Source organism: Hetaerina americana, unplaced genomic scaffold (genome assembly GCF_022747635.1).
Source record: "Hetaerina americana unplaced genomic scaffold, ioHetAmer1.1.p SCAF_10, whole genome shotgun sequence".
Taxonomy (NCBI): domain Eukaryota; kingdom Metazoa; phylum Arthropoda; class Insecta; order Odonata; family Calopterygidae; genus Hetaerina; species Hetaerina americana.
In genome coordinates this window covers 2881460-2907898 of record NW_027286070.1, presented here as the reverse complement: position 1 = coordinate 2907898, position 26439 = coordinate 2881460, and the positions used below count along the sequence as shown (strand labels likewise).

General features: G+C 40.1%; 2 protein-coding genes across 2 annotated transcripts in view; both read left to right on the top strand.

Annotated features, from left to right (window-relative positions):
- The first annotated feature begins 7 nt into the window (after positions 1 to 7).
- Positions 8 to 16083, top strand: LOC139700174 (microtubule-associated protein futsch-like). The gene is made up of 5 exons (XM_071598754.1): positions 8 to 10156; positions 12986 to 13096; positions 13191 to 13364; positions 15570 to 15731; positions 15814 to 16083. The coding sequence occupies exons 1-5, from the start codon at positions 8 to 10 to the stop codon at positions 16081 to 16083; spliced, it is 10866 nt and encodes a 3621-aa protein (XP_071454855.1).
- The window catches only part of LOC139699463 (muscle-specific protein 300 kDa-like), an 89415-nt gene continuing 79018 nt past the window's right edge, over positions 16043 to 26439 (top strand). Inside the window, exon 1 of the mRNA XM_071598186.1 lies at positions 16043 to 26439. Within this exon, the coding sequence (XP_071454287.1) occupies positions 16489 to 26439 (9951 nt within the window). The 5' untranslated portion in view covers positions 16043 to 16488.

The following is a 26439-nucleotide window of genomic DNA, read 5'->3' as shown; positions in this document are numbered from 1 at the left end:
ACCTGGAATGGTCACACAGGCCCTGCAACTGGACTTGGAATCCATCCGAAAGCAGATCCATCAGCTGACAGGGAGAGTCCATGAAGTAGACCCATACCTGGTGTTAAGTCCAGAGACTCTTGGACAAAATGGCCAAGGTGTGACCAGTGGAGTTCCAGAAAAAGAAGCTGTGAGCCCAACTAAAGCAATTGGGGCTGAAGGACACTCAGATGGGAGGAAGAGGCAGAAGGCACAGTCCAAACTTCAACCATGGACTAAGAGTTCTGAAAAAGCATCTACATTTTCAGCACCCGCTGGAGATAAACCTTCATATGCTGACATTGCAGCAGGTCGAACGAGTCCATGTATTTTCCAGGACCCTGTAGACACGGATGAAATTCCTAAGTTTTCACCATTAAAGGAGGTGACCTTGATGCCTGAAACTGATATACATATGAAATCAGCAGGCATAGTTGAAGATAGAGAAGACAGTAATAAACTTACTGTGGGTTCCAACATTATTGAACCTCAAGAAGAAATTCAAGGTCAAGACTCAATTTCTCCTGTTGTGATTTCCTCTGTGTCCAAAACATTGGAGAAAGAGGCAAAGAGTGTAAGTGAACCTGATGAAGATAAAGATAGCCAACAACAAGTTGGAGAATCCAAGAAGATATTAAGACGTGGAAGGTCTCCAATGAGGAGACAGCTCCAGAAGAAGACAGGGAAAGGTCAGACCAAGACGCCAGTGGTTCAGTCACATTCATCTGAGCTGACAGAATCTACCTTGAAAACAGAAAATTCTTCATCTCCTGGAATAACTTCCATTATTGAGCAGGAAATGAAGTATGATCAGAGTCTAACTTCTCCAAAACTTCTGGAAAAACAGAATGAAGAGCAGGATCAAGCATACTCTTCAGTGAGAATACTGGAAAAAGAAATCACTCACTCGCCGAGTTTTGGCCAGAAACCTAATATTGAAGTTGTTTGCGTGGAGGGAAATGTAACAGAGAGACATTCCAAGAGCAGTAGCAGAAGTATCAGCAAAAAACCACAACAGTCAGTTTCCCAAAAGGCACAGAGCCCAGCCCAGACTATGTCTGTGCCAGTCAGACGGGGGAGGTCCCCCAGCCCAATGTGGATCCCAGGCTCAGACCAGCCCTCCTATGCAGACATATTGCGTGGGAGGCAGACTTCTCAGACAAGGCAGGCAGAATCTGGTTCAGAGCCTGAAATGATTAGATTGCAAGCCTCTCAGAATGCCACACCAAAAGAAACAGGAAACAAAGAAATTTATGAGCACACGTCATTAAATGTTAGTGGGATAGAACCAGAAATAACGCAATCAGAAGTTTCAACTTATGAGATTGCAGCCATATCTACTCCAGAAACCATCACAGTTTTTGAGAAAGAGACAATTCAACCAGTGCCAGAGTTTATCAAAAATGAAGAGTTGGCTCCAACCAAAGAAGATGTGATTGAGAGTCCAGAGAGAAATGTAATACAGGGATTTTCAAAGCAGCTTGAAATAAGTTCACCAGAATTTATTCCAAGTGTAGATCCAACACTGGCATATGCTCTTACAAGTGCTACTGAAACAGTGGTACATCATGGAGCAGGTGTTACTCAGGTTGGACCACCAGTCATGTTTGAATTTATTCAACCTTCTCATCCAGATTTGGTTGGATTTGTTGCCTCAGGTCAGCAGTTAATATACTCAGGTTTAGGAACGTACACATCTTCCGATCAATATGAAGAAGAGAATGCTCCAGAGTCAGGGATATACTGTGAGCCTAGTGAGACGCCAGCTAGCTATGACACCTCCCCAATTTGCCATTACGTTGATGAACCACCCCAAGAAATGAAACAACCTGACACAGGTGTTTCATCTCTGGTGTGCAGTGAGCAAGGTTTAGAAGGTGGACTTGATAAAAATGAGGCAGAGGAGATATTACCGGTTCCAGTTTCATTGGTTGATAGCACTGTAATTGAGTCTAGTTGTAATGTACCTAGGGAACCTTTTCAATATGATAATATTTCTTTGGCCAAGGGTGACAATTTGCATGATTTAAATATAGACTCTAGTCCTCCTGTTATTGAAAATATAACCACAGACTCTTCATTCAGTAACATGGAAATGGTAATGGATGGTAAAGAGCACGTAAGTATTCCTAAGGATGTTGAGAAATCACATTTATCATATGCTCAAATTTTAGCTCAGGGGTTAACTCCAAGTGCAGTCCAAGCATTGTCTGATCCAACTTATTCGAATGAGAAATCCACGGTTCTCTCTTCTGTCCATGCATCTTCTCTCCCTGCAATGCAGCATATGTCTTCCAAAGAAATTGACCCTAAACCTTTTATTGCTTTATCTGATTCTACATCTGATGGTAAAATCAATAATTTAGGTGATGAAACAATTCAAATGGATATGAGTGTGAGCCAGTCAGTTGAATTATCTGATTCCCCAGATGTGCAACCCTCACCCAGTATCCTTGATAGCTCTGCACCTCTTCTAACTAAAAACAAGAAAAAATCTTCATCTAAGCGTCAACTTGAACTAGAAAAAGCTACGCTAGTGTCATCACTGACAGTTGTAGAACAAGAAAAATACCATGGCCCTGAAAAACATCTTCCAATTCCTACAGCTGAGGGTGATCCTTTAAAACAGGTAGAGATACTGAATGAGGAAGTTAAAAAGGCCAAGGAGAAGAGAAGCAAGAGGCATTCTCAGAAAGGAACTCCCAAGCAGAGTATATCAGAAACTGACAATACCGTTGATGAAGTGAGAAAAACAGCACTTCCTGTCATGGAATCTTCCACTCTGGAGAATTTTCCTACTGTGGCTGCTTCCCAGACCCTAACAGAACATAAGCCAGATGATTCAGAGGTTCTGAAACCAATAGATGAAGGAAGCTTGAAAACATCACTAAAAAAGCGTCACAAAAAGAAGAAAGCTGCAATTAAAGATGAGAAGGAGGATGAAATTGAAAAAGCTTTAGAAGAAATTGCAGGCATGGAACCAGGTGGAAAGACAAAAACAAAAGTTACTGAGTCGGTTCTTGGAACCAAAGATGTCCAAATCACCCAAGTAAAAACTAAGGGTCCTAGCAGCAAAACCACTGTTGTGGAAGTAGGCACAAAATTGCTTCCCGAAGATACTGCCAAAGAGGCAGGCCAAGAGCCAATGCAAGTGAATAGCAATACGGCACCATCCAAAAAGAGGAAAGGAGGAAAGGGAGAAAAGCAAAAGGGAGGAATCCTGTCTGTTGATGAACCCACGACCACTGGCGAAACCAAAAAAGTTGATATTTCAGTTCAAAGATCTGTCCCTAAAGGCAGAGGAGACAAGAGTTCTCACTTAAGTCAGGACTTAGGCAAAGAAAAGATTGCTTCATCAATGATTAAACCATTGAAACCAACAGTAATTCAATCAGAAAACCTTTTGATATCTCATTCTGATTCCATTGATAGTAAACCTATAGATGTGACAGTAGGAAAGACAGCCAGTCAAGACCAAGATGCTCATTCCTGTACGCAATCATCAATGGAAACAGGGCCCTTTATTGAGCCAGAGCTAACTGCTGATTCTGGAACCATTGTAAATCAGGAGGAGGCCACTCAGTCCAAGGGGAAACGGAAGAGAGGCTCACGGAAGAAGCCTCAGAAAGAAGAGGAGCATATGGTGGAGGAGCCAACGGTAGCATCCCATGGAGAGGTTACTGTTGGATTGGAAATAATTAATGGGTTGCAGAACCCTGATGCAATTAAACAAGTTGTTCCACTTGATGGAGATATTCCTAAGTCACAAGTTGAGAAAACTGATTCACGAGGGCCTGTCAAAGGGAGAAGGAAAAGGAAGCCAAAGCATGGGACTTCTAAAATAAGTGATGAAAATTCAGAGGTAGATCCAGAAAATGAAATTTGTAGTAGATTACCAATGACCAGTGAGAAGGAAATTCAAATATTGCCATGCAAAATGGAAGAAATTGCAGTTGATACTTCAGAGAGGTTGACTTTGGTCAAGGAAACTACTGAAATTTTGCCCACCAGTGCAGTAAAATTAGAGGGAGATGGGAAAGCTCTATCTGAGCAGAGTCCAAGTATGATGGATCTGAAAAGTGATGACCCTAAGAGTGTTATGGTTTGTGAGGGAGTTGATGCCCAGGTTGAAGAGAAGAGAGATTTAATTGATCGTGAGAATGGTAATTGCCAGGTAGAATTAGCGGATTCAAAAGTCATAGCTGCCATTGAGTGTGTTTCTAAAGATGGTGTAAAGTTGGATTCAAAAACTTCAGAAAGTCCACAAGAACAAAGTTTTGAAGTTCTAGCAAATCATAAAGAAGTACCAGCTAATGTGATGACAGATGAAGTTTCTATGTCATCAGAACAGTGTGGTATTTTTGGATCTGTGAAACATCGACCAAAAACAGTGAGAAAAGTGCTTAGTAAGGATGCCATTACTGTGGACAACTCAGTGATTGATGAGGAGACAGTAGAGACTAAAGTTGTAAAAGATGATGAGGGTGACCAAAAGTTGGATGATCTTGACAAAACAGAACCTGGAAGTCCTCAGAGTAAAGCTGCATCGAAGAAGAAGAGGAATAGGACTCCAAAACTCATGGCTAAAACTCCTCCAACCTCAGATATTGGGATTTTGACACCAAACATACCACCAGAAAATGAATGTATTAAACAACTTGACGTAGCAGTCAGTCCCATATGTGATAGTTCCTCCTTGGATGCTTTGAAAGAAAAACATGAGATAGCACATGTGACTGAATTCCTAAACCAAGGTGCAAGTATTAAAAAAGTTGAAGAGCTTAGTTGCCATGCTGATTCAGAATCAAAAGATAGAACAAAGAAGAAGAATAGGCATAGGTCAAACAAAAGAGGCTTGAAAGATGGGAAGAGCATTCCTGAGACTGTTTCGGGTGGGCAAGAATCTTCTCAAGAACCTGAAAGTGTGAGCATGCTTCCATTGAAGATGGACGAAGGGACAAAGGGCATCCAAGTGATGCAGCATGTAATGACTAAAGAGGAAAAACAGAAAGATGGTCCATTGGATCAATCTGCAGCTAGTGAAAAGGCAGGTACCAAGAAAAAGCGAAAGCAGAAGCCTCAAAAAGACACTCTAAAGCCAAAAGATGATGTTTCAGAAAGCGCTTCTTCTAAGATAGATATGGACATTCCATCAAAAGATGGACCTTTTGAGATTATACACTCTCCAATAATTTTGACCAAAGAAGAATTACTTGAAGGCCCCCTCTCTGAAGAGCAAAGCATCCCTTCTTCAAAGCCACTTACGGAAGTAGACAAAGTAGACACAGTGAAGGAGAAAGTCAGTGACCCAGGCTCTCCAAAAGAGCAATCTAAAAAGAAGAGAAGGCAGAGATCTCACAAGAGAGGGGAAGAGGGAAAGCAACATGTCCCAGAAGAAACAGGAAGTGTAGAACATTTAGAGGAAACACACTCATCAAAAATTTTGTCACATTCAGAGGTTGACGCTGTCACCATTGCCTCCAAAACTGTTGAATTTCCTGAGCCCATACTTGCATTGGAACCATTGGAAAAGAATGCATCAGATACACAGACTTCCCATGATGATGACAGTAATAAAAAATCAAAGGAAGAATTAATTGATGAGCCTTCAAGCCCATCAAAAGCTGTGCAAAAGAAGAGGAGGAGGCAGAAGTCAAGTAAAGGTCACTCACAATCTGGAGTTACAGAGGTGAGCAATGATGAGGGAATTCCTTCTTTGAGTGAAAAGGATGAGGCATCAGATTCCATCGCCCAGCCCAAGGCCACTGTCTTGGGTGATAATGAGGGCACACCATCACTTGAAGTGGAGGAGTTATTGTCCACTACAGAAGTTTCACATGAGGGACATTCAAAAGAATTGAAATTATCTGAAGCATTGGCTCCTATCCCAGCAGATGAAATCACTTCTGAATTTGACAAATCTTCAGCTTTCCAGCATGAACCACCAAGCCCAATTAAGTTACCTGATACCAAAATAGAATTGGGTGATAAAGAAATTAAAATGGATGAATCGGATAGACCCGGAAGCTGTGATGCTAGTGAGGCTTCAAAGAAAAAGAAAAGACAGAAATCCCACAAGGCAGCTGCAAAGCAAGAGGCTAATATTGTGGATGTTCCTAGAAAAGATTTGCTTGAAGAAAAGACAACTAAAATTACTGAATCTAAAGACTCACCCTTGCATGAAACAATGACTCATGATATTGCAGAGGCTTCGAAAAAAATATTACCTGAGATTCAAAGGGAACAGGTAATAGAAAATGCTTTAAAATCAGAAAGAGTGGAAAAAACAGCAGAAGTTTGTAGAGATCCCTTGGGATCTGAACCACCCAGCCCCAGCGTTGGAGATGCAACTAAGAAAAGGAAGAGGCCGAAATCTCATAAATCCTCTGGAAAAACTGAAACTGTGGTGACTAGCACAGTAGAGACTGTAGATGAATGCTCCCCCGGAATGGTCATGGCAAAAGAGTCAGTAGCAGATTATCATGCAGGGAAAGTACAGCCTGATATTGCACTGGAAGAGGCAAATCAAATCACCTCTGTCTGTAAAGAAGTTGTAAAGGAAGATAAGCATGAGGAAAGCTTATCCCCAGACCCACAGAGCCCAGTTGCCAGGGCTGAAACCAAGAGAGGAAGGAGGAAACCACAAAAATCCTTTGGGCAACAGGAATCAACTCCTGAATTGGAAAATATTGAAACTTCTGAACAGCCTTCAAGGAGCACTCAAGTTGCAGAATCTGTTAGTGTGACCCCGACTGAAGGAGTAATCATGGAAGCAGTCAAACTACCAAAAGATAGGGATCAAGGCCAAAAATCTGGTGACCAAATCAAGGATTTGAAACCAAAGCATGAAGATACTCATGAACCACAGAGCCCAAAGGTTTTGGAAAAATCAAATAAAAAGAAGAAAGAAAAGCTGCAGAGAGGATCTGAAAGAAAGGTATCTGAATCTAGTGATTCAACTTTGAATAAGGACGAGATGGTTGTTCTGCGGCCAGACAAAGTTGTTGAGCAGTCACAAAGAAATTTGGTAGATAAATCATCTGAAGTGATTGTCGTTGAGGAGGAGAACATTTTGAAGCTTGGTGTTGCCACTGCCGGAAATGAAACACAAGGAGGAAAGTCCATAGATGTGCCCTCTCCACAGCCCATAGTGGACGTAATGGTTAGAGAAATAATTCCAAGCATTGAGAGTAAGATAGATGACCAATGCAATCGGGAATCAGTCACTCAATTAAAGGCGGAAGGGACTAAGGAAATAGCAATAACTTCAACATCTGAGATAGTTTTAGAGGAAGCCATTGGTGGGATTCCACCTGAGACTGCTTCAGTGGATTCAGAAAACAAGAACAAAGATCTAAATTCTAGTATCCCTACTTCAGATGTGTCTAAGAAAAGGAAGAGGCATAGGTCTCATAAAAAATCTACCTCTCACTCAGCAGAGCTCATTACTGAGGAGCATAAGCCTTTAGAAAGTAATGTTGGTTTGCAGATGCCTGTTGAATTAAGTGAAGGGCAGATTCAGGTTCCATCAATCACTGACATGAGCAGCAGTGGGATAGCCATTGGGCACAGTGAAATTGTCGTGAAATCAAATGAGATCAGCAGTGACATGAAATCAGATGATAACATTCACCCCCTAATTTCTGGAAAATCTGAAAGATCTTCTACAGTGGATGAGAGTTCAGGTGTGAATGTAATGGAAATAGGGACGGTTCATAATTCTGAGACTTCTGAAACACCAAAATATGTTAGAGATGAAAAATCGTCATATTTATTGAATGAAGTGCCTAAATTTGACTTGAATGTATTAGGTGACTCAGAAAAATTGTGGCATGAAAGTTCTGGTCAATCATCACCGACTGTGATTGGTGTCTCCAATGTGTTACCTAAGGAAATTGGAGCAATTCCTACTCTCGAAAGTGTTATAGCTGAGGACGCTGAGATAGCATTGATTGTAACTGATAAATTAAATGTAGATTCAGAATCAAATGAAAACTTGAAAGATAAAAATATTCCTTCAGTAGGCCTTGATACAATCAAGTCACAGGATGAAATGGAGCCACGAGAACCATTATTGAACGACAATGTGGTGATAGGAGATCAGAAGGTTCCAGAAAAAGCTCTTCATTGCTCACTTAATACCAGTTTCGATGAGGTCGGAAAAACACCAGCCATTAAAGATAGTATTGTAGCTCTTTCTAACTTAAGCCAAGAAAACATATGGCTGGCCTCAAGTGCTTATTGTGATGCCGAGGTGAATTGGAAAATTGTAAGTGGTAACTCTGATCTGAAGGCTAAATCAGAAAACATCAGTAAACCATGTTTTGAAGTGGAATCTTTAAGGTTGGAGGTTGATGATACACAAAAGATGTCAGCACCCAATGAGCAGTCTGAGTCAAGGCCTTCTGAGACTCAGCCTGAATCTCTAATAGCTGTTGAAAGTCAGATTGATAATTCTCATTTGAAAGACATTGCACCCGTTTATGACACATATTCTTTGAATAATGCGGAGAAGTTGTATGGACAGAATATCTCACAAGAATTTGAGCAGTCTCCTGACAATGTTTTAGATTCCAAATCCTGTAAACTTTCCCAAAATACTGGTGATAGCATTATTTTGGCCAAATCTGAAATTGATAAGCCGTCTATGGTTTTGCCAGCAGCGGGTGAAGTCCACATTTATGATATATTTGCTTTAGAATCTGCTGAAAAAGAATTTTATGAAAGTAAACATAAGGAATTGGTCTCCCCTGATGAGACTGTTTTATTCAAATATCCCAGTGATTCTGTGATTAGTGACAAAGAAATGCCTACTATCAAATCTAGTGTGTCACAGAAACATGAGAATAAATTGGAATCCGTTTCAAAAGAATTGCCTGATGCAAAAGAATTGCCTGATGCAAAAGAATTGCCTGATGCAAAAGAATTGCCCATAGCAAAAGAATTGCCTGTTGCAAAAGAGTCACTATCGAACCATGAAATTGTGAATAAAACAGTCTCTCCAGGTGATGCAATTGAATTTATAGATTCAGATGCCGAAAAACTTTCTGGACCGGCAGAAACCTCCTCTGTCTCATTTGTAAGTCCAAATTCTTATGATATGATGCAGATACAAGCTGCAGAAAGAGATTTTTATGAATCTATGGCAAGTTTAACTTCTCTTAAATTAAACTATGTGGGTAATGTAGCAAACTCCATAATGGCTGGCATGCCAGGTGGGAAATCTTCACCTGATTCTGGGTCTGAAGTACAAGTGATAGATACTAGTCCTGTGTTAGATTTAGACATTGAAAAACTTGAATCACCATGTCGTGAGAGTGCAGAAGACTTGGGTGAGGATGGCACTGCAAAGTTTGGAAGAATGGAAGGAGAATTCCAAATGATAGATTTGACTTCTCTTGAACCAGCCAGCTCTCTTGAAGGTGGGCACACAGTGGCGGCTGGTGTTGAACCATCACAGGCCACATTGAAGGAGCACAACCTGAGTCAGGTTGAAGAGGAAACACTATCTATTCTTCAGGATGTTGAGGACATTGTGCAAAGGAGCAACGAACTTGTATCCAAAATGATACAGCCTGCAGAATACAGTGACATCACATGCTCTTCAAGATTGCCAGTGAGCAATCAAGAAATTGAGCTTCCGAAAGGTGAATTGTCACAAGAAGGAAGGCTTGAAAAGAATTTACCCCTTGATTCCTTCTGGATGAACAAATGGATGTTGGATGATGCTGAAGCTCATTGGCAGGGGCTTCTGGCTCACCATTTATCAAACAAGGGGGAAACTAAAAAGGCAAGGGACGGCCCTCCTAAGGATGATGATAAGGATGATGAGAGTGGAGGGAAAGGAGGTGGTGGGTTTGAGGAGCCCAAGGGGCAAGACAGTTCCAGGAATGAAATAGCGTCATTGCCAACATCTCCTGGGAGTGGCCCCACACAACAGTTGTATGCAGATCTGCCTGGTGGCTTGGGAAGCTGGAGGGATGACAGCACTTACTTGAGCTCGTCAAACGATGCTTTTGAATATCCCTTGGATGGACTGCCAGATGCAGAAACACTAATTCAGCAAGTAGTGCAAGTTGGAATTGAAGAGATGCCTCCTGTACCCAGGAGTGGCCAGGATGGCCTTGACGCGCTTAAGGTGTGAGAGAGTGACTGTTATGCTCAATGTGCTGTTTTTTATTTGATTTTGAATGACTTAAAATACCATGAATTCATCATCTAAAAGCATTTTTGGCTTCCGCATAAGGCTTGGAATAAGTGGAGCATATTGTATGTTAATTTTTGAGAAATGAGTCTTAAGTCTTAGTCAACATGAAAAGGGTGCTAAGATTGACCACTTTTTTCCATATCCAAGTTCAGTATTCTTCCAGTCTTAATACTAATGCTTTTAGATAGGTGTCAATGGTTGTAACTACTGGATGTTAAATTGTTCCTGGATTTGCTAAACATTGCTGTTGCATATGTATTTGTGTTTGTGTAGAAAATGTTTACTCTACTTAGCTAATTTTGTGCATGACAAATTATTTGTAAGAGTTGTGCTTTACTCATAGTAGGATACTTTATTCCAGGATATTCATTTTCAATAATAAGCTTTTATAGTTTATGATCCCCAATTATTTTTGTCAGAATAAGTGTTTAATTTTACCTGTGGACCATTTCACTCTTTTCAATTTTCATTTTAGGAAGCCCCTGAACTTATTTGCAAAATATACATTCATTGAAGCTGTGTAAAAAATAGTTCCTCTTCACTTGAGCACAGTTCATTTTATTTCCCAGCGTAAAATATCATTCTATGGAAATAGAAAATAGTTCTTTCATTTCAGTTTCAGTCAACTAGATGTATGTGGGTGTATGTATGCACACACACACACACACACACACACACACACACACACACACACACACACACACACACATATATATATATATATATATATATATATATATATATATATATATATATATATAATGCTGGGGTGGCACAATAGAACACAAATAGAATAGCAACATTTGAAAGGACACTCACACGGTAAATTGTTTAAGCTTTTGGCTTTCTCCGAGGCCTTCTTCAAGTATGTATGTTACATACATACATATATATATATATATATATATATATATATATATATATATATATATATATATATATATATATATATATATATATATATATAATATATGAAATACATACACACACATGTATTGTACTAGGGCCACTTTTAGTTGTCTTTAGTAATAAATCAGAAGAATCATCACCATTAGTTCATTAGTTAGAAAATCATTCTTTTACTTGCATCATAAAATTAAATTATTAATTTATGTCAAAATATTCATCTAAGTCATTTTACTTTGAATTATTTCCATGTTCATCAATATAATCAACACTAGATGTTACTCCCATTCCCAGAGCACTCTATTTTTAATGCAGGGCATCCATTTGTTCCTTAATTTATGAATCCCTGTATTTTGGAACATTGTTCTTACATGTTCCTTCAGGTTCCATTTCCTCAGTTAGGAATGCATCCACTGTGTAGATAGCATCTAAGCATAATGAAGGAAATTGAGATTGTTCTAGTTACATAGCTGATGATTATTCTAATATTCTCTCCTCTTTGGATTATCGGCACCTTTTTTTGTCAGGTTGGTATTCCTTAGCCAATGAGTTATTCTATTTCATTTCAATGTTTTATCCATTTGCATAATGCCAACATACTTCCCTTAGATTTCTTGGATAACACCATAATTGTGCTACTGTGTGGTAAACATTGTTGCTTTTTATTATTATTATTACTATTATGAATTCTCAAGAGATCCTGTTTGTTCCCTTTTGGTAGACTACCCACCTACTTACCAGCAGAGTTGAAGTTGACTTAAATATAGTTACTTTGATTTATTTATTTTTAATTGTATTAATACCATCATATTTTCTTTTTGGCCAATCACAACTTATGCTAAAAATACCTACAGCTTAGGAGATGCCTCAAATTGTGCACACGCATCTCTTTGTGGGTCTTATATTTCCGCAGCTGCTCTCATGGATATAATGGAATTATGATGAATTTATTTCAAATTGATTGAATACCATTATTAACAATGCTAATAAGAACCTAATTTGCTCAGTTAATATTAATTTGCAGGTGTTATTCAACAATTGGATGCATTTTCATAACCATCTGTTGAATTATTGACTGGAAAGAATAATCAAGTGAAATAGAGTAACCTAGTAAAAATCAACTTGATTGTGTACCAACATTTTTCAGCTAGCTAGATTTCACCAAGCTAGAGAAGCAATAATAGTCTTGTGTCACACTCAAATATATAGACTGGAATTTTCTTTGACTTCCTATGGAATTGAGTTGCATATACTCTTGGTTGGTCATTTAGTGCAATTAAAACCAATGGATTTCAGCTATAGTGTAAGGAACTCAAAGCTATAATATTCTTCTAAAAATCTTTTGAGAACAAGCTTAATGAATAATTCATAGGAACTAATCTGTACATATCTTCTTGTTCAGTGAAATTCGGTGAAAGTGCTTATGAATTACTATTTTAAATAATGGGTTCAGTGTAGTTTTTCATTGGTTTTTGGATTGGTGATAATGGGGATTTTGATGTGGAAACACTTTTTGGGCTCACAAGACTTAATGTGCAGTCATTCTGCTAATCATTGCATTTATGAAATCATGTGTCATAATTTGTGAATGGCCATATATTGAATATTGTAAATAGTGCTGTGCTGACTATTGTAGATCCTGTTACAAATAATCTTAATGTGAAGTGCATGCTATATTCTTCTGATGAATGCTTCTTTTTTTAACTGTCATGATTTATTTTGTGATGCTGAGCTGACAATGGGGTCATCCAACTTTTGATTTTTTTTGTCTGAAAGAATGATGTGCATTTAGAATGGAAATCCTTTCATTTTTTTTGGTGAGAACTGTATTTGATATGTCTCATTCTATTTTAGGCATCACTAATGGTAGAAATAGGACAGCTTGATCAGTTTGCTCAAAATATGGAAACTAAGTTCACAAATATGCCAACTGATGAATTGGAGCCCATGGACGTGGAACTAAAAGTAAGTCCCAATTCTTAAATACTTTGTATACTAATTTTGAAAATGAGGAAATGATTGAAAAGAGCTGGTAAACAAATCTCTTGACCCCTTATAGGATTTGCTGGGGCAGCTTGTGGTGGGAGAAACTGAGGTAATCCGCTTAGAAGGATTACTTACAAGTTTGCCTCAAGATGTAGAGGTTCAAGAGTTGAATGCAAGCTTGGTCCGCAATAAGGGCCAGTTGAACATTCTACTCTCCCAAGCAAAGATTGCTCTTACAGCAGTTAAGGTAGGGATTAGAATCTTGTACCGCTTGCTTGAACACTCCTTTTGCTTTCCTCATGAATGGAAATCAGTAAGCAGCTTTCACCCTCAAGCCCTGTAATGGACACATTTATTATGTAAATTTTGATATCCCTGCCTAGAAAAAATTGCTCTGCTTGAAATTGCATACTTAGATATCTGGGAGAAACATGCATGCATTTTATTTCATGTATTCTCATATTGAAACAAGTAACTGCTGCTTATCACCTTTTTCCGTGCCATTGTAAGACCTTCAAACCCTTGTTATTCACACTATGATGGGTTTCCTCTGTACTCAGCTCTATACTAATCTCACTTAAGCTTCAATTTTAATGGAATTGTTTGCCATACCATAGCAAACACTACGCTTTGTATGCTAATTTTAGCCATTAAGATAGCTAAACTATTTAATAAGTTTATTTTTCAATTCAAATAACAAAATCATACGTTATCACCATCAGTAAAACTCATTTTTTATCATTTTTGCATATATCTGATTTAAAGCATTTTCTGGCATAAGGGATCCATTTTCATCAATTTTCCTTGGGATGACTTTGGGAGATATTAAGAATCCTTACTCACGATATAATTGAGGTAGATTTTCACTGATACATATGGCACCAACTGTTCAATATCTCAAGAAATAAATGACAAACCTCTAATTTTCACTGAAATAGAGTCAAATAACAGAATGGAATTCACAGATGCAAGACCATGTGATAATTTTATCTCTGTCTTGTTTGTTTGTACCATTTTGGTAGTGATTTTGGAGGGCCATGGTTCAACACATGGCTCATAGCACAGTGCTTGTAAATAAATGGTGGGCAAACTTGATGCACCTTATAATAACTTAAACTTTTCCTGTTTTCTCTGAATGCACTAAATGCTGAAATCCTGGTGACAATTATAATTAAATTCTACCATTCAGCATTGTGTCCAGGTAAAAAATGCAGCCAGAATGTAGTCAATGCAAGTGAAAATGATGATGGTATGGCACAATCAGCACATGTTCCCATGTATAAAAACCAATCTTTAAGCCCAAGAGATGTGAATATGGCTAGCTCTGAGACTGAATGATTTGACAGTAATGTGGGCCAAGTACTACAAATTCCATTATCTTCTATATCTAGAGTAATATAAGATACGCATAATAGTAGATCATGTACTTTGCTTTAAGTGTTCATTGAAAGATAAGTTGACTTACAAATAAATTACATGCATGCTTATGTTAGGATATTATTTTATGCACATTATTCACTCAGTAGGTTTCAATTCATTGGAATAATCTGCCTGTTTATCCGTGATACTCTTGAATGATTTAAACACATTAATGCAACTATATGGTCCTTTTTCCCTGAATTTATACACGACAAATTCAAGATAGATATATTCAAATTTTGGCCACATAAACTTTCTTTTGGGCAACAAAGCCTAATGATCATCATGGAAAGCCTTCATGGAAATATGTTGATAGTCACCATCCCTCATCAATATTGGAATTTTAAAAGACATTTCATATAGGTGGGTGTGTTTGTTTTGTGATTGCTTCCCATGTAATGACAGATTTACAATGTTACTCTATAGCATAATCCAGAGTACGCTTCACACTAATCACTGAGCCAAAGGGAAAATTACCCTAAATATACAGCCCTACCTTTTCTAGAATTGCAATTTCATTAAAAGTTGCAGTTTACATTCTAAGCATCAATTTTAGACTTAGAATTGAATTATTTCAGTGTCTCTGTTTAAATAAACAATTTAAGTAGTTATTAGGGCAAAGCGTACCTTCTCAGTATATTTTTGCATATTTTAAAGTTATGCTTCATTTCTGGCGCTATCTGAATTTAATGCATCAGCAACTACAACAGGTGAGCCAAGGAATCAAAAGAAATGATATAATTAGGCTTTGCGATTCACACTTTTTGATAATTTTCGCATTTTTTAATTTTAATATTTTTATTCTTTTATCACCTGAATAGCATATTTTAAGTGCCATTGTTATCAGTGAAACCTCTTGAAAGTCTGTGAAAGTCTTTGATGACTTAAAATTAAAATTCCTTTATTCCTGCCTCTTTTCTGTTACACATCTTAAAATGTTTGTTTTGGAATAGTTATTGTCTAAATAAACAGGTAAGTATGATTGAATATGATTTAACCATCATTATTGAATAATGGTGAATATCATTTTCAGAATGCAATTGCCATCCAAGAGAAGCGACTTAAAGATATATTCGAATATCAGAAACTTCTGACCGAGTTAGAGCTATGGCTTCAGAAAATAAGTTCAACTTTAACTGGAGATATTGCTGGAGCAAGTTCTGTGGACATCAAAAATAAAATTGATTCTCATCAGGTATGTAAAATGTGGGAAATAGTTGTTATTGCCTTATTAGTAACACACTTTTCAATTTCACTTTGTCATTTTACCATTTCAGAAGTTACTGCAGGATCTTTCAGAAAAAGAAAATCAGCTCATGGACATAACTTCACAGTGTGAAAAGCTCCACGAGTTTCCAGAAGTAGAGAAATTGGCCACTGAACTAAATCGACAGCTATCCCCCTTGAAACCCTCTTTTAACGAGGTCAGGCATCTTATTAATGTCCGTCTTGACAGTCTTCAGGTACGAGACAAATATGGTCTTCAGTTCTCTCCAGGTGGCTTAGTCCAGAACATTGCTTCTTTGCAATCTGCCCTGGGTTACTGATTTCCTCTCACTCTCCCACTCGCATACCTACAAATTATAATTTCATTTTCTTCTATTTGGATCTTCTCTATAGTGACACTTTGGTAGCTTTTCCTGGTGGCTTTTGCTTTCATTCTCATATTGCTTAGTTTGTTCTGCTATCTTCATATTAAAATCTCCTATGCTGTATTTATATTTCAGTTTTGGCTTAGCAATCTTTCTAATATTTTGACTTGATCGCCTTTTTAGGATGCCCTAGTTGGCGAAAAACCCAAGAGCCCATCAAGTGAACCTCCCTTACCCGAAGAGAATAAGAGAACTACTGTTGAAACCCTTCAGCATGCCCCAACTCCATCCCCTCCTGATGTTATTGATGAGGGTTTTATTGTAATTCCTTCCCAGTTACCCGTCGATGACACCTTTGCCATGAGAAGCCTGGATGTTGGAGCACAAGCTTTTGTAGCCCCTAGTTCTGACATAGACCTTCCAGATGTTGATATTACTCCTAGACCTGTAGTAGTACCTGAACCTATATCCATTGAAAAGGAATCGGAGAAGATAGACGAGGAAGTAGTTATGGTTGAAAGGGCAAGTTTAGGAGAATTGAAAGATACCAGTCGAGAAATTACTCAGGAACCCATCGTTTCAACTGAGCAAGGACTTCGGTCTATTGAAGCAGAAAGAGTTCCTTGTGAGGCTTCAGTTGAACAAGGTGAAGAAGCAGCAGAAATTGTCAAGGTTGCTGATCATAAGCCTGTGACCAAAGAGAAAATTTTTACTCCTCAAGTAACTGAAAGAGATTGCCAGACTTCACCCATGCATGAAAACCTTAAGGATAATATTCAAATAATCAAGAAAGTTTCTGGTGAAGAAGAAACTATTGAAATCTCGACCAAACCAGGGTATGCTGGAGAGGCTCAAATGGTGTCTCCATCTAGTGAAGCAGATGATATTGTTGTGGAAATGACGTATGATGATGATAAATCCAATGAACCTCATATAACCTCAGTTTCTGAGTTGAGTATTACTCATACAACTCCCCACTCATTTGAAACTATAGTTTCTGATCCCGCTGAAACAACAACTAAAGTCATTGTTGATGAAGATGGCACCAAGCGGATAATCGTGAGACAACTGAGAAAAACTATAACAACGAGGCACCAGCAGCAGATGGCAACTGTCCAGAGACTTACCACAATTACTTCAGATTCTTGTGATGTGGAACCCGAAACATCGAACCAAATGGCTTTCTCACAAGTAGTTTTACAGGGGCAGCAAATGAGTACATCCGATACAGCAGATGGTCAAACTGTCACTTCAACTACGCAGTCATACAGTGGCAGAGTGACAGGTGGTGTCCCAGGAGATGTTCATGTGGCTGAGTTTTCTACAGGACCTCAAGAAACAGTTACATACCACACTGGTGATGTTTTACCCTCTACTGTGCTCATTAGAGGTCAAGAGTTACTGCAGGGAGGGGATATCATCACTTCACCTTCAGGCATCACACCTGACCAAGCATTAATGGAAAGCTTATCAGAACAATTCCAAGTACCAAAAGACATTGACACTGAAGACTCTCGGACAACTACATCCAGTGTTAGAGCAGTTGTGGAGCAGGTGACGAGGAGAGTAGTTAGACGCTCCAGAAAGATCATCCGTAAAGTGGTAATAATTGATGGGAAGGAACATGTGACTGAAGAAGTAATTGAGTTACCTGAGGAAGTTGAAGTGTCTGAAGCAGGTGTTCCCTTGGTGAGAATAGAAATGAGTCAGACAGAGACAGGTAAACATCCAGAGCAAGGTGAAACTGAGGTGAAGTTAAGCACCTCACTTGGTCCTGATCAAATTACTAGCACATATACTCCTGAAAGTCAACATGATCAGCCAGATACTACATTCAAGCATCAAGGAGATGATCACCCTGAGCAAGATTACAAAGTATTGGTGGAAGTGGAAGATAAGGAACCAGAGTTTCAAAAAGTGAAGGATGTCAAACTGGAGAGTGAAACAAAGCATATCACATCTACAATTACCACCGTGTCTTCGGTAGATGATGGTACTGATAGGAAATTAAGACCAGAGTTGGACACAGGAGAGGACCCTAAGGACAGCAGACAGGAAAGAGAACCCTCAATAGAAATATGGCATCAATTACAACACATCCCTGGGGACACTTACAAGAAAGTGAGTGTTGTAGGAATAGATACCAGTAAAGCCATTTTGCCAGAAGAAGGGAAGGCTGTAGATATTCCTTGTGAACCAACAGTAGAAGCAGTTACTGTAGAAAGCAAAACAACAGTATATGACAAACCTGCTGAACCTGAAGATGATATCACTGGTGATAAAGCTATTGTCCTAGAGGCAATTCCTTATGAACAGTATAAACCAGTGAGAGTTATTGAGTTGGTAACATCTGCTCCTCATACCACACAGCATGTTACCCATGTTACCAAAAAGAATATTGAAGGACTGCCATCAGATGCTGAAACTGGTATTCCAAAATTAGATACAAGTGGTGACCCAAGCAGTGAAATTCAGCAGATTCCTTGGACAGACTACAAAGAGGTTAGGGTTGTAGAAATACAACCACCTTCATCTTCTATAACCTTACTAAAAGATACAGTAGTGGAGGGAGCTATGCCTTCAGATGTAATCCCACAAGATAGTAACTTGGAGCTTCAGCAGGTCCCTGGTAGTGAATACAAAATGGTTAGAGTTGTAGAAGTGATAAGTCCTGTTACTACTGTAATGATGGATACAAAAACAGTTGCTGCTGAGGGGGTACCTGAGGAAATACAAGATCAAGGAGAACTTGCAATTGAAACAACACCAGAAGATAAAACTTCTTTGAGAGAAGTTTTTCAAATTGAGCACAGTCCTGAGGTAGAGATAGAAGGTGTTAGTATAACCACATCTTCCATACCAGCTGCATTGGAAAAAGATATTGATGTTATTGAAATAGATGCAATGAGGAAAGGTGATATCCCTCGAGAGGTACTAACTGACACTTACAGTGCTCCTGTTGAGAGTTATCGCCTGGTAAGAGTAGTTGAAATAAATAAATCACTACCATTAGAAACGGTGGAGATGCATCAAGGCATTTTGGACTCCAAAACTCAAGATATGAAAGAGGATGCCACATCCAAAGGACAGGTTTCAGGACAATTCTCGACACAAACAGAATTTCCCGAAGAAAAGAGTATTCTATCTTCTGAGATCACCCAGACTGAGGTAATAGCACCTGAAAATACTGGAGTTCATGATCAATTTTCTCAAACCATTACAATTGATCCCATGCAAAGGATAAAAATTGACATTACAACTTCAGCCAAAGTCAAGCCATTGATACCTGGTGATGAAAAGCAAACAGCGGATATTCATCCCCAGTTGTCAGCCGCTGTGGAAATGCAAAAAGAAGACACACATGAAAATATCAGGCCATCTGACGATGGGGTTGAATTCCACATCATAAAAAGGGATGTCAGTATAGAATTTCCATCTTCAGTCACCATTACAGAAATAAAGACAGTCGAAGAAAGTGCAGTTGAAAAGCCAATAGAAAAGGAAAAGGATTCAGAATCCCCTGTGACCTCCTCAGTGTCTTCTGCAGGGACAAAAAAGAAAGGGCATAGAAAGGGCAAGCATAAGCATAAAGGTAAGATCACCACAGAACCGGATACAGATGTCATTTCAGAGATTCACGTCGCTGAAAAAGAAATTGCCCATTCCTCAGAAAAAGAACCGATCATCACTGGCCAAGAAAAGCAAGAACCAACTGTCATATGTGATGTGAGATTAACGGAAGATGTTGATTTGCCATCTAACCTTCCCAAGGTACAAGAAGAAGTCAAAATAGAGGCTGTCATCCCAGATGATGATGATGAAGTTGAAGAGAGTATTGAAGGCACTGAAAAAAGCCATGACACAGGGTACGATGCAGAAGACAAGACATTGAACGAGCAAAACCTACCCGAAGATGATGCAAAAAGAAAAAGGAAGAAAAAGAGGAGAAAAAAGTTACGAGATACTAGTGAAACACCAGAGGTGTACCCATTGTCTCCCAAGTATGATTCCAGTAAGTCTACCGATTTTGGCTCATCCATACCATACACATCAGAAACACCAGCAGCAGTTCAACAGTCTCCTTCAGAGAGCATAGAAATCGAGTGTACACCTTCCCAGGGATCTGGGACACAAATTGTCAGTCCCCATGAAAGAATGATTACAGATCAGCCATTGAGCTTAGATGACACAACTGTCAGTGAGAACTTGGACTCACAGGAAGTCCCATTTGAGCCCCAAGAGACTATCCACCCTGTGAAAGATGCTAAAAAGAAAAAAGGGCAAAGATCTAAAAAGTCTAAAGACAGTTCAGCGAGTGTGTCTCAGGGATCTATCATGAGTGATGTGGGTGGTACAGTTCAGACATCCAAATCAGTACCAGAGGTCCCTGAAAAATCAGAAAGTGTACCTTCATCTGAGCCTGCAAGTCCTGAGGACTATTATGATAAACCAGTGGAGCCAATTTCCATTAGTGAGCCAAAGGAGGAGCTGAAAAGCTTATCGATTGTGCATGAAAGTGAGGTCAGTAATATGCCAAAGGAAGTGGGTGCCAGTGACTCTTTAGTGGAGGAAACCTTTAAACGCAAAGGAAAACAGCGGAAACAACCTGAAGAAAGTTCACAATTATCATCTTTAGATGAGCCAATGGAAATTACTATACAGACAGTTGTATCTTTCATCAACCCAGAAGATAGTGAGAGTGTTACAACCGATGAAGTTGAGCAGAGGCCTTTGACTGAGGAGCTGGTTGATAAACCATCTAGTGTTGAAGCCACTGTCTCCTCTAAAGAACCGTTGGCTGAAAGCAGACCCAAGCATACTCAAAGTAAAAAGGGAACCAAGAGGAAAGCAAAGCATGCGCCCCAATCCTTACCTCATGGAATCAAAGACGGTAAGGAACATTCGCCAGGAGCTGATGATACTACCACCATTGTACAAACTATTGAATTTGAGGTTCCATCTGGGGTAACAGAATCTTATGAATTTAGGCAAGTTGAGGTGATAGATAAATCAAAACCAGAGCCCTCAAAAGAAACAAAGTCAAGAGTTGAGTCATTCAGTCCATTAATGGAACCCAGGCCAGACAATACCACTGTCACACCCCTTGATAGACAAGTTAGTTTCAGGGAGATACCTGTTGCAAAAGACGAGAAGGATGAAAGATCTATGCAAACAGAAAGAACTGTAAAAGCATTACCTCAGCATGAAGACATCCCAATAGGACAAATTCCTTCCAGTCATCCAGTCACAGTGACTCAATCAGAGGGAAATGTGGAATTCACATTGTCGGTAACTGATGACCTCGACTTCCCGCAAGAAATTGCCCAAGCTCTGCCTGATGAACTTTTAGTGCCATCTCAAATGAAGAGAGTTGAAACAACATATTCTCCACAAGAAAGATTTGAGGCTGCATCTGTCCCAGATAAAGTTTCACAGTCACCTGTGGAATCTGTGATGGTGGAGTACAAAACAGCTCCTTACATTCCAGGTGAAGAATATCCTGAGGCTGTGGCTATCCCAGTTGAAATTCCACGCCACAAAGGGAAAAAGAGGGTTGAGAAAACACATTTTCCACATGAAAGAGTTGAGGCTGCATCTGTCCCAGATAAAGCTTCACAGTCGCCTGTGGAATCTGTGACGGTGGAGTATAAAACAACTCATTACACTCCAGGTGAAGAATATCCTGAGGCTGCAGCTATCCCGGTTGAAATTCCACGCCATAAAGGGAAAAAGAGGGTTGAGAAAACATATTCTCCACAAGAGAGAGTTGAGGCTGCATCTGTCCCAGATAAAGCTTCACAGTCGCCTGTGGAATCTGTGACGGTGGAGTACAAAACAACTCATTACACTCCAGGTGAAGAATATCCTGAGGCTGCGGCTATCCCGGTTGAAATTCCACGCCACAAAGGGAAAAAGAGGGTTGAGAAAACACATTTTCCACATGAAAGAGTTGAGGCTGCATCTGTCCCAGATAAAGCTTCACAGTTGCCTGTGGAATCTGTGACGGTGGAGTATAAAACAACTCATTACACTCCAGGTGAAGAATATCCTGAGGCTGCGGCTATCGCGGTTGAAATTCCACGCCACAAAGGGAAAAAGAGGGTTGAGAAAACATATTCTCCACAAGAAAGAGTTGAGGCTGCATCTGTCCCAGATAAAGTTTCACAGTTGCCTGTGGAATCTGTGACAGTGGAGTACAAAACAACTCATTACACTCCAGGTGAAGAATATCCTGAGGCTGCGGCTATCCCGGTTGAAATTCCACGCCACAAAGGGAAAAAGAGGGTTGAGAAAACATATTCTCCACATGAAAGAGTTGAGGCTGCATCGGTCCCAGATAAAGCTTCACAGTCGCCTGTGGAATCTGTGATGGTGGAGTATAAAACAACTCATTACACTCCAGGTGAAGAATATCCTGAGGCTGCAGCTATCCCGGTTGAAATTCCATGCCATAAAGGGAAAAAGAGGGTTGAGGAAACATATTCTCCACATGAAAGAGTTGAGGCTGCATCTGTCCCAGATAAAGCTTCACAGTCGCCTGTGGAATCTGTGACGGTGGAGTACAAAACAACTCATTACACTCCAGGTGAAGAATATCCTGAGGCTGCGGCTATCCCGGTTGAAATTCCACGCCACAAAGGGAAAAAGAGGGTTGAGAAAACACATTTTCCACATGAAAGAGTTGAGGCTGCATCTGTCCCAGATAAAGCTTCACAGTCGCCTGTGGAATCTGTGACGGTTGAGTACAAAACAACTCATTACACTCCAGGTGAAGAATATCCTGAGGCTGCGGCTATCCCGGTTGAAATTCCACGCCACAAAGGGAAAAAGAGGGTTGAGAAAACATATTCTCCACAAGAAAGAGTTGAGGCTGCATCTGTCCCAGATAAAGTTTCACAGTTGCCTGTGGAATCTGTGACAGTGGAGTACAAAACAACTCATTACACTCCAGGTGAAGAATATCCTGAGGCTGCGGCTATCCCGGTTGAAATTCCACGCCACAAAGGGAAAAAGAGGGTTGAGAAAACACATTCTCCACATGAAAGAGTTGAGGCTGCATCTGTCCCAGATAAAGTTTCACAGTTGCCTGTGGAATCTGTGACAGTGGAGTACAAAACAACTCATTACACTCCAGGTGAAGAATATCCTGAGGCTGCGGCTATCCCGGTTGAAATTCCACGCCACAAAGGGAAAAAGAGGGTTGAGAAAACACATTCTCCACATGAAAGAGTTGAGGCTGCATCTGTCCCAGATGAAGCTCCACAGTCGCCTGTGGAATCTGTGACGGTGGAGTACAAAACAACTCATTACACTCCAGGTGAAGAACATCCTGAGGCTGCATCCATCCCGGTTGAAATTCCACGCCACAAAGGGAAAAAGAGGGTTGAGAAAACATATTCTCCACAAGAAAGAGTTGAGGCTGCATCTGTCCCAGATGAAGCTTCACAGTCACCTGTAGAATCTGTGACGGTGGAGTACAAAACAACTCATTACACTCCAGGTGAAGAATATCTTGAGGCTGCTTCCATCCCGGTTGAAATTCCACGCCACAAAGGGAAAAAGAGGGTTGAGAAAACATATTCTCCACAAGAAAGAGTTGAGGCTGCATCGGTCCCAGATAAAGCTTCACAGTTGCCAGTGGAATCTGTGACAGTGGAGTACAGAACAACTCATTACACTCCAGGTGAAGAATATCCTGAGGCTGCAGCTACCCCCGTTGAAATTCCACATCTCACTGGGAAATCAGGTGGAGAAATAATCAGGCAGAGTTGGAATATCAGTTCCCCTCAGGATACAGAAAACATAACTGTAACATCACACTACCATTCTTCAGTTCCATGTGAATCAGAAATGGTACAATTTCCTAGGGATGAAGCCTTTGTAGAGACAATAGAAAGGCATGAAATAGTTGAAGAACTCCCTGGGTTTCATAGGCATTCAGTCACATCATATTCAGGTGATCATGAATCATTACCAGGTAGTCCTACTCGGACCAAAATTACCATAACGAGTCACCAGCCAGGGGACTTGCCTGCAATATTGTCTCAGCCAACTGCATCTACTTTAGAGCAAAGAGACTTGCCTAGTGCCATACAATTTACTGAGTTAATTACATCACACCATCTAGAAAAAGAAATTCCTGAGAGTGATCCCAGGGTCACCACCCCCACTGATGGACGTACATATACTGTTTCAACAGGGATTACATACAGCCATACAATACCAGCAGATGAAGCATCCAATCTACCTTCACCTGATTCCACTGACTCCAGATCTACTTACGAAAGAGAGGTTAAAGAACAAGATACTGCTGATCAAGCTAAGGAGATTGACCCAGCTAGTAGGAAAATAACGAAAGAGACTCTAAGTTCAGTTTCTTCATCTGCTCCTGATCGTGGTGATTCTGCTAAAGGAGGTAAAAGGGGTAGATCACGGAAGTCACGCAAAGATTCCCCTGATACCCCATCTCCATCAGGTATACCTTCAAAGTCAGAGCAGAAACATGGAAAGCATAAAAGTGATGAGAGAAAGGTGAAACATCCGAAGCCACATGAGGATTTCCCGGAGATTTCAACACAAAAAACAGTTCCGACTATATCTGAACCTCTCCCTTCAACTAGTACTACAGGTACTGGCCAAAAAGAAATGTCATATCTTCCAGGAGCATTGCTGTATTCTCAGGTTGTCAAGAGTCACTCCAGAGAACCAAGTCCAGTTAAAGAGTTAATCACTGGTGTAGCTGATCTCGGCCGCCCTCAAGAAATTTCATCAACTTCTCCTGAAGAACTTTTGGTATCATCTCAAATTAAGACAATAGAGACAACACATTTTCCAGGTGAAAGATTTGAAGCTGCGTCAGTCCCAGGTAGGGTTTCACAGTCTCCTTTGGAATCTGTGGCAGTGGAGTACAAAACAACATATTACACCCCATTGGAAAGAGCAGCTCTTCCAAGAGGAGAATATGAAAAAGAAGATTCTAAACCAAAGGAGAGGGAAGAGTCACTTCCAAAGTATGATGGAAATTTTTCAGAGCAGCCAATTTCTCAGAGTCAAAGTAAACTCCATGTTGCTACCAATGCATTAGCTGAGCGGCTCAATAACCTCCAGAATGTGTGCAGTCCATCACAAATGTCTGGGCTCATACTTTATGCTACTAGGTCTCAAAGTATACCTGATGATTCATCGGAGGTGCAGCAACACTTGGGTGAGAATATGGAAGATCTTGGCAAGGCCTTAAAGGAGAGGGATGCAGCTGTAATTGAGAGCACTTACATAACAACCATTGAGGTGATTTCATACTGGCTAGAAATTATTGAACATCGAATATATTCCATCCGACAAGTTGGTGATATTAAGGTCCAGGAAAGTGAACTTTTGGGTATTGATGAAGAAATTGAGAAGGTTGGAAAGAACTTAGGGCTACTTGAGGACAACCTTGGGGTAATAAGCCAAATTTGCAACGAAGATGCAGTTCTGCAGATTCAGAATTGTCTTTCATCTTTGAAGGACCAGGCCAAGAATGTTAGTGATACCGCAAAGGAAGATGAAGACACAACCAAGTATGGCATTCAGCAATGGGAAGAGTTTCAAAATTGTATCAACAGTTTGAGTTTGCTGATTGAGGAGTCAAGAAAACATCTTGAAGGATTGGGCCGCTCGGACAGCCCTGCCCATTCTAAATTACAGGAGCTGGAAAACCTCGATGCTGTGAACCAAGGTCATCGCCATGAGCTAAAGCGTCTTATATCCATTGGCTCTAAGCTTGCCATGGAATTTCCGGGAGGAGAATTTCCTCAGGAATGTAGTCGTGCTCTTGATGCAGTTAGGTCCATCGAACATGGAATATTAAAGGAGAAGGAAAAAATTCTTCAGCTCCTCTCACTCACCGATGAGTACAAACAAACTTTGGATGAATTTGCTCAGATAATAGAGGTGGCTGATTCATTGGTTGAAGGTGCCATTAATGTGAATGGACTAAATCACCTCCAGGAAGAAATGCAAAAGCATCGTAAGTTTTTTGCCAACTTGAGTCACTGCCGCCAAATTCTGGAGTCACTGGAGGGTAATCTGGACCCCGAGACTAGGAACAACCATGCAGAACTGCATAGGGAGCTTCACGGCCGTGCTGCTGCAGCCTTGGATAAAGCAGCAGGCAGAGCCCAGCAGATGGCCCTGGCTGCATCTCGGTGGACTGTCCTGGAGCAGGGAGCCAAAGAGGAAGAGGGTTGGGTTCGGGTAGCACATCAACGCATGCCGGACCTGGCCAATGTGAAAACATCTGACTACAATCAGTTCATATCCCTCTATCAG

What these genes read in the sequence shown, in the direction of transcription:
- LOC139700174 (XM_071598754.1), top strand. Translation starts at nt 8, where the DNA reads ATGGTCACACAGGCCCTGCAACTGGACTTGGAATCCATCCGAAAGCAG. An exon ending in CCATGGACGTGGAACTAAAA is followed by an intron (nt 13,097 to 13,190) that starts GTAAGTCCCAAT and finishes GACCCCTTATAG; the next exon opens with GATTTGCTGGGGCAGCTTGT. An exon ending in TTGCTCTTACAGCAGTTAAG is followed by an intron (nt 13,365 to 15,569) that starts GTAGGGATTAGA and finishes TATCATTTTCAG; the next exon opens with AATGCAATTGCCATCCAAGA.